This window comes from Channa argus, chromosome 15 (genome assembly GCF_033026475.1).
Source record: "Channa argus isolate prfri chromosome 15, Channa argus male v1.0, whole genome shotgun sequence".
NCBI lineage: Eukaryota > Metazoa > Chordata > Actinopteri > Anabantiformes > Channidae > Channa > Channa argus.
The window spans coordinates 16,664,997-16,677,402 of NC_090211.1; the positions used below are offsets into that span (position 1 = coordinate 16,664,997).

The window sequence follows — 12,406 nt, forward strand, 5'->3', positions numbered from 1 at the left end:
CACAGTATTTCTGTGCTTTTTAATCTTTCCAAAATTTGCAGAATTCTATTAAACTGGCCTTGTTTTCTGCCACAATGTATGACTGTTGCTGGTGTTGTGTTTATATGAAACAGAGAGATTTCAAAGACCTCCCTCCTCAGGTTAAAAAAGGCATTGTTTTTACATTTCCATAAGTGGAGTCTCTACAACAACAGAGAAAATGTTGTTTCCTGTTACAACAACAGAGAAAATGTTTGATACTTGAGTCCTGGCAACTAATCTCTGCGCTGATGGTCCAACTTTTTTGGAATTGGGGTTATATATAAAAAAGTTGGGACGGTGTGTAAAATCTCAATCAACCCATATTGTATTCACAATAGAACATAAACAACATATTAGATGTTGAAAGTGAAACTCAAATTTAAAACACACATACATGGCTACAAGGCCTGTTGCTTACTTCCATCTGTGATTGTGTACTGTACTTTTTAGACAGGCCACTTGTGGTGGGGATAGGAAACAGGATGCTGGCTGAGCTCAACAGAAACCCTGCAGAGCTGCTGTTGAAGTCCTGTTCTCACTGTACACAGAAACAACTGTTTCATATTCAGATTTACAGATGATACGACTCTTCAGCAACAATGACACCCATACGGACAGCTGGTCCTGAACACAGGAAAAACTAAAGAGCTCTTTATCCAGAGGGACGCATACATCCTCCAGAGCAGCCTTTGATTCTCACTTGGCCTGATCAGGTGGATAGTAGAGGAGGACATACGGATGTAGAGATCCTGACTCTTTATCCCCCTTGGAAGGAATCTTTAGCTGTAGGTACACTGCTGATTCTGGTCCTGAGGTTTTTGCTTCTCCCGTGGTGGGCAGTCCTCTTGTAAAGAGGCTGTTTGGTTTCTCCAATGTAGAGCTCACTCTTTACTGCATTGGACTGCATACGCTGCTTGAATGAGTAGCGAAACGTTTCAAACCAAGCAGAAAGTAGTCCAACTGACATGACTCAAACTTTGATGACTGAGAACCTTCACCGACATAAAAAGCTCATTTTGGATTTTAGGTCAAGATATCTGTAACCATAAATGGGTCTGAGTTAGAGAAGGTTGTTTGTTTTCCTAAAGTTGCACACCATCAGGAATCGGACATGGTCCACTAACCCCACAGTGAGAGTGAGAAGGCGCCGGCACAGTGACTCTGTTTTATCAGCAGTCTGGAAAATTCTGGACTGAGCTTTCTACTCTTCACACAGGCCCATAGAGGACTTGTGCAGAGCATCCTGACTGTCGGGATCCCTGTATGATTTGGCAACACCACGCAACAACTTCCCAGTGGGAGGTTAAGACTGCAGAGAGGATCATCAGCTCCTCTCTTTAGTTTATTGAGTTTCATAAGTTTTATTTATATATAACCCAATTCCAAATTCCAAATTTGACTTAATTGGATTCACTTTCTATACAACATCCTCTGTCCTTAGACCCTAAGATGGTTAAAAAAAATGATTAAATAAGAAATGGAAGAAACTACAGGAAGAGCAACAGACAAGTTTTTCCAGAATGGAAATATGTGCAATCTTTTGCCTTGTTTCTGCTATTTTTGTTACTTTTTAACATGACTGAGGAGACTGGTCAAGATTTCCAACCTGTATGTATCTTATATCTTATCTTTTGTATGTTAAATAAATAACCTTGAGTTGTGAAAAAGTGTTTCTATTACTGCTTATAAAACTTTTAAAATATTAGTGTTAAAGAAAATTAAAAGGCACATTAACTAATGGCATTACCGAATACTGCTAGTTTCATCTGTCGCAATTACAATACCACCGTGAGAATAAAATATTTTTTATGTTAATTAAAAAAAAAGAAAAGAAATTTAGGCAAATAATGAGTGACATAGATGTCGAGGTATTACGTTTCAAATTAGAGTACCGAACATACAGCCTGTTCATTTTGTAGCATTTTATTTATTATATTGTAATGTATGAATATTTACAAAGGAATACATCAACACGAACTTCAAAATTGCTTTGGTAAAAATGACTGTAATAACGGAGTACATGAGTAATGAATAAATACAATTAAGATGAAACATCATTTGACTAGTGAACCCATGCTTGGGTACATCCTGGTATGCAAAGAATATACTGACAGATGCACTTCTCGCTTTGAGGAGGTTTATTTGTAGTTCTGGTACGTTTCACTATCACAGGTGTTTTCCCAGTGGTGCAGAGAGAAAGGGAAGTGAAGCTCTAAAGATGATATGCTTAGAAACAGCAGGAAACTGAAACCATCTGAGTCTAACAGACGTTTACAGTATGTTGACTTTATACGTTCTTAGAACCAAGTATTGTAACTGAAAAGAGAACAAAATCCTAAAAAGCTTCGTAAGCTTGTCGTAATCACACTGTGTCTCATATTCACAAATCTTTTAATTTATGTTTGTCTGTCCAAGGGTTATTTATGATAAAAGCAAATACAATCAACAAAACTACAAATCCTGAAAAGCAAGTACTTTTTTAAACTAAATGTCAAAAGAAAAACATACACAAGAGACGTGTTTCTATTAGAGTACAATTTATTTACATATGAAAAAGTTAAACTTCACACTTTAGAGATTAAAAATGATCAAAACAGTGATAAAAAGTTCTTAATGTAACAAAAGTATCAAATGCAGAAACTTATATCCATATAAAAATTAAGAACTGCAGTTAAAATTATGTATCATATAATATTGTTTACAGAATAAATCTTTTATCAATGACAGAATTATATGATGACTGTGTAGTTTAGCAGATTTTTAGTCCTATAGTTGTTTTTGTTTCTTGTGTGGTTTTTGTTTTTTTGTTTTTTAATATGAAGAACTAGAAGTCCAGTGATGTTGTTTATGTTGTGGATTTATTTCATCCTCTATGGTCTCTTCATCTGAAATACCAGAAAAGTAAAAAAATATGTCAAAAGAGTTCTAAAACAGCAATAAGGTTTGATCCCTTGAATTTTCATGCAGCTGGAGAATTGACACACAAATAATTGAAATGTTCATAACAGTATGTAGTTTTACTGTTTATCACTGTGCACCTGGACATCGTAAAAATGATATCAATTACACATTATTACATTATTACATTATTATTTTTTGTACTTTGCTCTTGTTAATTCACAAACTGAACAAACCTGGAAAGAATGCCAGTACATGGATTAACAGGGTTTCTTTCTACATATTTGTATAGATTTGAGACATATTTAAGTCCATTTGTCTACCGCACATTTTTGTCTGTGGAAAATTTTATACAGACACCAAATATTTTTTTTTTATTTGTTTGTTTGTTTGTTTTTTTAAAGTGCCTTCATGTTTATGTTAGCATTTTTATGGTTGACAGGGTTTTATTTTATATAGATCAATGTACCAGGTCAAACAATTCTCAACTATTCTTACTGAAGTGAAGTGAAAGCCTGCTTGTTTACCTTGACCAGGCTGAATATCATGCTATAGAAAAGAGAAGATATGAAGAGGAATATGAAGGAGGAGGCTGTGGACCACAGACTGCTGAACTCATCTTCTTCACCGTTATCCTCTATGGAGATACACAGTTTGGGATAACCTATGGATAAGACAGTATAGCTGGTTAGATGAGGAGAGTGTGTGTGTGTGTGTGTGTGTGTGCGTGAGTCTACTGTATGTGTTATTGAGATAATATACAGTAGATACTGTCTCTCATAAATATTGATTACTAATATTGCACTTGATCTTTTGCACTTGATCACTCCCATATGTGGGTTTTTCTTTAGTTTTAAAACGCCAGAATCATTCAATAACATGAAACAAAGAGTCTTCATGCAACATTTATTTAAAACAGAACAACATCAAGCTGTTTGACAATGTGACAATGACAGAATAAACAAATATGACAAACGCAACATCACAGAGTGCACGGGTTCCCATGGCACAGAGTACAAATAGACACAGAACAAATTATTAGCACAAAACACCACATTTAGAGCTCAAGTTATCATTTGTCACATTCATGTGAGTTACCCTGGGATAGAGACACTCCATGTGGTGTCATGGCCTCATTCCTGCCTGCAGGCCAGACGTTGCAGTTGAACACTTTTTTTTCCGATTCTTTGTTGGTGGTTGTGTAAACACTTGTAACTAAATAACCCTTTGGAGTTTTCTGTTCTGGGAAGTTGATGCCATTAACATAGTTTCCAGAGACATTGTCTTTTAGTTCTGACCAGGCGATGTAATAATCCTGCAGCACAGAACTGAAGACCAGACACACCACAGTGACCTCAGATGGCTTTATCTCCTCTATTAAGACTGTCACTTTTGGCTCACTGCCATCTGAAAGAAACATTTAGTTCACCAGGGAGAAAGATACAGTGTATAAATGTTAGATTATTAGATTATAAATATTTGTGTGTGTAAGTTGGCTGCCTCCCACAGAGCAGATTTTCACTCACTAACATACCTCCTTTGTTGACAGTCAGCTCTTGGACAATTGGTGTCATATCTTCTCTAACAGCAGAACAGCTCACTTTCTTGGCTGCCTTCCACTCAGTGTGACTACGAGTCATCGTGCTGGTTTTTCTGTACTGACCGTCTTCAGATGTTGCTACACCAGTTTGGCCAGTCACATTTTCACCATCAATTTTCCATGTGATTTCAATTTCATCCACAACAGCCTTGTCCTGTCCAGTGATGACACAGTCCAGCACTGTCTGGTTGTTGTTAAACATTTCTTTGGGACTTGGTTGGTTCAGTGTCACAGTGATTGGACCTACATGAGGGACAGCAAGAGAGGAAAGTGGCCGACAGCTGTTTTCTAACATCTGGGTGATCAGAAAACCTGGAGACTTTATATTGATGTCATTCCATTTACTGTATCTCAAGGTTCAGTTTGTACTGTTTTAAGTCATTATTTATTAATATTAACTGCAATAAAATGTTACCTTTTGAGACTTTTTTCGTATACGTCTGTCCTTGGTAAGTCACCTCACAGGTATAAACAGCTTTACTGTCCCACTCTGTGTTCTTGACCTTCAGGACACTGACAGCTGAGTGTGAGTCTCCAATTTTCTGGATTGTACTTGAAATGAAGTCATCCACCTTTACACCGTTCTTTTTCCATTTAAATGAATTTAGCGTTCCACCATGACCATCCTCAATCATACACATCATAGCCTGTGAGTTTTCACTTGGCACTGACACTAAATTCACGTTTGGAGGTGCTGTGGTGAGAAACAAGTAGAATTATAGACATATAAAAATATATAATGCTAAAATATTTAATCAGAACATTCATAGATAAAAGATAACTGTGGTGGACAACAATTTAGAGAAACATGTTAGCCAATTAAAATTTGAAAATTACATACATACTGCACTGTCAGAGATTAGGAATTTCCAACATGATTTATGGAGCATTTAAAAGGTTTTTTTGAAAATATGAACAACCCCATAGTCTGAATAAGAGCCATAGATCTGTTGAATGTAGTATTCCCTGAATTCTGAGCAGCAATTTCACCACATCCTCCCCCCAAATATTAACACAGTGCTAGATTCATCAATAACTTTCAACTAGACTGCTCAAGGATGTTTTAACCTCAATAGACACATTTGAATTAGATAAAATAAACTATGTTTAGAAACAGGCTATGTACCAAAGGCCCTATAAGTTTGCTGTAATCAAACTGCTGGTCCTTTTAACCTGCCCAATGTTTTGTTGTTGCTTTTTTCTTTTCTCTCTCCACTTTCCGCTCCCCCTAACTGTTCAAGGCAGATGGTCGCCCACCCTGAGCCTGGGTTCATTTCCATTTCCATTTAACTATTTAGCAGACGCTTTTATTCAAAGCCACTTACAAGTGAGGTACAAGGCAAGCAAAAAAACCAAAAACATTTCTTTGACTAAATCTATTCAGTTTAATAATGTGTTCATCTCAGTTTACTCAGAATAGCCAGCCTATATAAATATACATTATTTAAGGTAATTTCACCAAACTGCTTGTACGTAGCAACGTTGTGTTATTAAAAGTGAATTTAAAAACCTTAAAATTGTTGTACAGTTTATAAATATATGATCAAATCTGCAATTAAAACCTGCTAGAATTCTGTTCAACTACTAAAAAGTCATTTAAAAAGCACTTAGCATCTGGCTTACTTGGCGGTGTGACACTAGGAAATGCTGCATAATTTTAAAATAAATGATCAGTTTTGCAATAAAAACGAATTAAAATCAAATTAACAGCTAAAAAGTCATTTAAAAAGCACTTAGCATCTGGCTTACTTGGTGTTGTGACACTAGGAAACGCTGCATAATTTCAAAATAAATGATCAGTTTTGCAATAAAAACGAATTAAAATCAAATTAACAGCTAAAAAGTCATTTAAAAAGCACTTAGCATCTGGCTTACTTGGTGTTGTGACACTAGGAAACGCTGCATAATTTCAAAATAAATGATCAGTTTTGCAATAAAAACGAATTAAAATCAAATTAACAGCTAAAAAGTCATTTAAAAAGCACTTAGCATCTGGCTTACTTGGTGTTGTGACACTAGGAAACGCTGCACAATTTCAAAAGAAATGATCAAATTCTGCAATAATTATCTGATAATAGAAATTAGAAAATTTAAATCAACTGCTAAAAAAAGCATTTTGCTACACTGTGCTATACACATATATTATAATAAAATAATTGAATAATTATTCCATTGTTGAAATTCAATTTTTTTATTGGCATAAGGTTAATTATCCTATATGAAAATATTCTGCCATTATAGTTTATATTCTTAAGTTTAAGTTAAAGAAAAAAATGTAAAATATTTTTTGATTAAATCTTTTCTATTTAATACTGTGTTCACCTTATTTTACTAAGATTAGCCAGCCATAAAAATATATTATTTAAGGGATGTATATCAAACTGCTTGTACATGGCAACATTGTGTTATTAAAAGTAAATTTAAAGACTAATTAAAACCTGCTAGAAATCAAATCAACTACTAAAAAGTAAATTATAAAGGACTTAGCATGTGTCTTACTTGGTCGAAAGATCTCAGGAGTCTGTACATTTCCGCCAACATGTTCCACAGCGCATTTAAAACGTTGGCTACTTTCCCAGTCCTGTCTGGTCACTTGGATCTGACTGACTCCCGTATAGAAGTTGTTTTTCTCTACTGCAGGGTACTTAATGAAGTCCGTCAGGGCCAACCCGTTTTTGGTCCATTTGAAGGTCAGTGAGGAAGGTGTGAAGCCGGTGGCGAGGCAGCCAAGATTGACCGTGTCTCCGGTCCCAGAGCCACATTGTATCAGAGGAAACACACTTGGTCCAGTTGTGGTGGCTGAGAAACAAAAACAATGTTTGAAATACCATAATAAAATCATAACTGTTTGGTTTTTTTCCCCCACAAAGCATTAGTTTGAAATTATTCAGTAGAAAAATGCACAGCATGAAGAATTTACCTTATAAAATGTTATGTGTGGAAATTTTAGGTACCATCCATACATCCAACATAGATCTATAGCCAATTTTTAAAGACGCTGCTTGTGGATGAATAATGTCTGTCAATATTATTATTACTGGTATATTTTGTTATTTTATATATAAATAGGTCTACAATAGTTTGACAATATTTATTGGATTGTTTTATCAAAAGAAGAAAAGTGTCAAGTCAGTAGACATCCATTAACTGCGCTGGCACATTATTTTAAAAATATGTTAATTTTTTTAAAGTTTAATTAATTAAAGTTTGCATCCCACTTCATAAATTATTAAAAAAAGAACTAACAAATATTTAACGAAAAAAACACTTCTACTTGCTGAATGTGAACTAAAGATTATTTTGATGAAAAAAAATCTTTAATCTTTTTGCCTTTTCAAAATAAGATATAAACTTTTGCATTTAACTGTACTGTATATGTGAGGTCAAATTGTTTTCTTACTTAATAAAACATTTACCATTGTACAATTTTCCCAGTAGTCGAAAGCACAGTGCAGAGTTGTTAGTATGAAAAGGCTACATCTACTACTGACTTAATAAATCCCATTTGGTTTAAAATCTATTTACTGAATTTATTTCTCTGGCCACAAATACCATTATTGTGTCCTACAAAGAATATTGCTGTTTGGCACTTTAGGTTTAAAGTGAGACTTGACTTGAGGCTACAGTCTAACATAAAAATGACATTTTACAGTCTGACACAAAGCGTACTGAATTTTAAACGGTATAAATCTTACCTGATGAAACAGTTACCGTTGTACCTTTTCCCCAGTAGTCGAATACACCATAGCACAGTGCCGAATCTACTTAGTTGTTCGTATGAAAAGGCTACATCTTCTGCTGATGAGCGCAAAAGTCTATTTTGTCACCCAACTAATTCCATTAAGTTTTAAAACCCATTTATTGACCTGTATTACTATGTCCATAAACATTATTATTGTGTCCTACAAACAGTCTAACATAAAAATGACATTTTACAGTCTGACACAAACCGTACTGAATTTTAAACGGTATAAATCTTACCTGATGAAACAGTTACCGTTGTACCTTTTCCCCAGTAGTCGAATACACCATAGCACAGTGCCGAATCTACTTAGTTGTTCGTATGAAAAGGCTACATCTTCTGCTGATGAGCGCAAAAGTCTATTTTGTCACCCAACTAATTCCATTAAGTTTTAAAACCCATTTATTGACCTGTATTACTATGTCCATAAACATTATTATTGTGTCCTACAAACAGTCTAACATAAAAATGACATTTTACAGTCTGACACAAACCGTACTGAATTTTAAACGGTATAAATCTTACCTGATGACACTGTTACCATAGTTCCTTTTCCCCAGTAGTCGAAAGCCCAGTAGTCACAGTTAAGAGACTCAGTTCCCACTTCTCACAAAAACCCCTTACTGTAATATCCTACCACTCTGTGTCATACTGTTTGCTTTTGGCAACAGTTAGAATCAAACTAAAAAATACATCTGTTCATAGATTTCTGCTCCGACTGAAGTAAACAGGCAAGAGTTTAAATCATTAGACTAATACAAACTACTGCTGGCTGTCTCGTCAATGTTTGTGACCATATGAAAGTGATAATAGATATTTTTGAGATTCCGATTAAAAATTTCTTTATCTTGTCAGAAACAATAAAATTACATACCTGAGGTGACGGTGACCATAGTTCCTTTCCCCCAGTAGTCAAAAGCATAGTCACAGTGTAATATATCACAACATCCAACATACAAAAACTAGCCCCTTTAGACACTGAGGTCTAAATATCATATTTTAAACAGTGTAATATTTACACGTTGAATGTGAGGGTGATAAAGGCAGATTTTACCTGATGTGACAGTCACTGTTGTTCCTTTTCCCCAGTAGTCGAAGTAGTCACAGTGACTGATTTTATGATTACTTCAATGCAAAAATCATCCAGCAGCTTGTATCATCTAATTTATTGGACTTATTATACTTAATTTTTAAACCTGTACATAAACATTTACCCTAAATTTCTTTTGTTGTTTTTCCAGATTCTGTTATAGTTTATGTGAACCTGTAACCAGCATCATTTTTTATAATAAAAGGGAAAAAATATTTAATCGCATTTACACAAAATATATTCAATGATTACTCACCAGAAGTTACTGTGACTTGTGTTCCTTTCCCCCAGTAGTCAAAGTACCAGTAGTAATCACAGTGTTACGTTATTGTCAACTTCTAATACAAATACTTAAAAAAGCAAGCTGAGAAATGTTTTTACTGACAAAACAATTCCCACCTTACTATTTATAAACCATTTCCCTTGAGATTGTAATCTCCTGTCTGGGTTATATAATATCAAGTGTGTTTTCCAACAGTTGTATGAACACTTCCTCTTTATTAGAGTCTCATGTCAGCTCCAGTTCATGCAGCATGAAGTTCACACAACAAGATATATTTATTTCAGCCAAATATTAGGTGATGGAGATAAAAAGTAATTCTTTGAACATACTCACCTCATTGATCATTGCAACCTCAATTAACTATACTGCCCATGCTTAAGTTATCTAATATTTTAGTTCATTAACCATAGGCTACACACTTTTTGCTTTGTAGAATTGGTTTCCTAATGTCCAGACAGCCAGTGGTTATTAATGCTCTGTTCATTCCAAATGATTGATTAGTATTTAGGCTTTAGTCATTTGTTTGTCTGTTTTTGCTTGGTTGTGTTTAATATTTAGAGTTGATCATTTGCTTGTCCCCATTTGTTCACTTCTGTTTGTAGTATTGGTCCTTTGTTTAGTGTCTGGTTCTTTGTTTTGTCTCTGTTAACTGGTTTCTGTGTAGACCCTAATTTCAGCTGATTTATCCTGTTTGGTTTAGTTTTCTTTTAGTTGGTCTTTGTTTGCCAATTTGTTTGCATTTTGTTTTTCACTATTTCATCCCTGAACGTTCCCCTTCTCAATTCCTTATCACTAATTATCAATCATTTGTTTTCACGTGTTAACGTTCACTATTGTGTTCTGTCGCCATTTGCCTAGTTTGTTTGTTTTTTCCCTTCTGGTTACTCTGTTTGTCGATTTTGTTAAATAAACCCTTGCTGTCACCAGCTCCTGGGTCCTTACATACACAACCCTTTACAGTGGTAGACCTTCTGCAGTGTCAACACAGAGAGACATACACAGACGGACAACCATTCACATGTATAGGCAATTAAGATTCACCAATTAACCCAACATACATGTATTCAGAATGGAGGAGGAAACCGCAGTCCCCAGAGGAAACCCATGCAAGTATGGGGAGAACTCCACATTGAAGGGCCACGGATGGCGACCTTGTAGTTGTGAGGCAGCAGAAATATTCCCTCCACCACTTTGCTGCCTTCACTTAAGCCATATGACAAGAATACAACATACATTTACCAATTTATAAAGTGCAGTTATTCCATTGAACAGTTGTGTGCTGTTGGACTAGGCTAACAGTCTTACACTTACTGCAGGTGTTTTACAGGCAGGTAAAAGCCGAACACAGGGCAGAAAGTTTGTGGTGGCATCTGAGGTCACCAATCAAGATTATAGGGGTGGAATTGGCTGTGGATACTTGAAAGGAGCCTCATTTGGACACACCATCACTTGGTATGGGGCAGTTGGGGGCCATCAGTCAGCACAGTCTTTGTGGTGTGTCCCACACTGTGGCCATTAGAAGCCTTTTGAGGTCATTTATTTGGCCAATGGTCAATGCAACCACTCTCACTGGCTGAAGAGACCACAGTATTAAGAACTTATATAACGGTACATCTTGTATTTTTGTTGTAACTTGTTAACAGACATATACTATCATAAACTGTGTGGTAAGCCTCTGCTCTGGAGTTGAAGTCTCAATGAAACACTTGGCATATGAAATAAATATTAGATTAAACAAATAAATGTGACATTGTAACTATGACAATAATAGTGCTTATAGCATATACAAAAAGTAAACGTAAAGTAAACCAAGTCAATGGAAGTCAAATGGACCAAGACTACCCAGCTATGGCCATATAACAGCCATGTCACAGAAAATACAAAATTCAGTACTAATAGTCCAGTTATGCTTGTGAAAATGAAGGAACACAAATGAAGGAACTTCAGGAAATGACTGCGGAGGGACAGGCTAGAAGTAGCACAAGACTCTAATTCACTCTGAGCCAATTGAACTACACACTCTATTGGTATTGAAATTTAACTGAAGGGTCGCCACAGTGGATCACTGTCCGCATGTAGATTTGGAACAGGTTTTCTTTATGCCTGATGCCCTTCCTGACACAACCTTCCCCAATTTCTACCGGGCTTGGGACCGGCACTGCATGGGACTGAATGACTGACCCTGTGGGCCATTAACAACTGCCTCACCAACTTAGCTACAGGCCCCGCCTTAATTGAACTGAGACAAATCTTTCCCTAAAATGATGACTTTTAAATATATCAACTTTAAACTTAATTCTTCATGGGAGACAGCCCTTATTTTACTGACCTCAGTGGCCTGCAAGCTTCAAGACGTCTTATGAAGCTTTGCACTTCAGTAGAAGCACCACTAAAATATGAACTTCAAAAGTGCTTCAAATAAATGCTGATCTGAGCAGCAAAAGAGGCTCAGCCTTAGAATGAAGTAAGCGTGTTTAAACCTGTGAAGGTTTCATTTTAAGTAACTTCTGTTTTTTCATCATTTGAGCACTGAATTCATACCTGGATCCACTGACACTGACAGACGTGTCCCTGACTCCGATGAAGTTTATTTGTAGTTCTTGTAGCTCTCAAAGAAGTTTCACTGGTGCAGGTGTTTTCCCAGCGGTGCAGAGAGAGGGGGAAGTTACTTTCTAAGCAGGATATGTTTAGAAAAACGAAGGAAATTGAAAACCGAAAATACAAAATGACAAAACACAAAAAGCTAATATTTGTTTGATAAAACTATAAAAT

General features: G+C 35.7%; 1 protein-coding gene across 1 annotated transcript in view; it reads right to left on the bottom strand.

Moving 5' to 3' along the window:
* Nucleotides 1–9,304, bottom strand: part of LOC137100103 (hemicentin-1-like) — a 59,689-nt gene extending 50,385 nt beyond the window's left edge. The window contains exons 1-2 of the mRNA XM_067477741.1: nucleotides 9,136–9,304; nucleotides 7,019–7,318 (exon numbers count right to left, since the gene is read on the bottom strand). Of these exons, the coding sequence (XP_067333842.1) occupies nucleotides 7,019–7,318; nucleotides 9,136–9,154 (319 nt within the window). The 5' untranslated portion in view covers nucleotides 9,155–9,304. The remainder of the gene's footprint in view (nucleotides 1–7,018; nucleotides 7,319–9,135) is intronic.
* Between the last annotated feature and the right edge of the window lie 3,102 nt (nucleotides 9,305–12,406).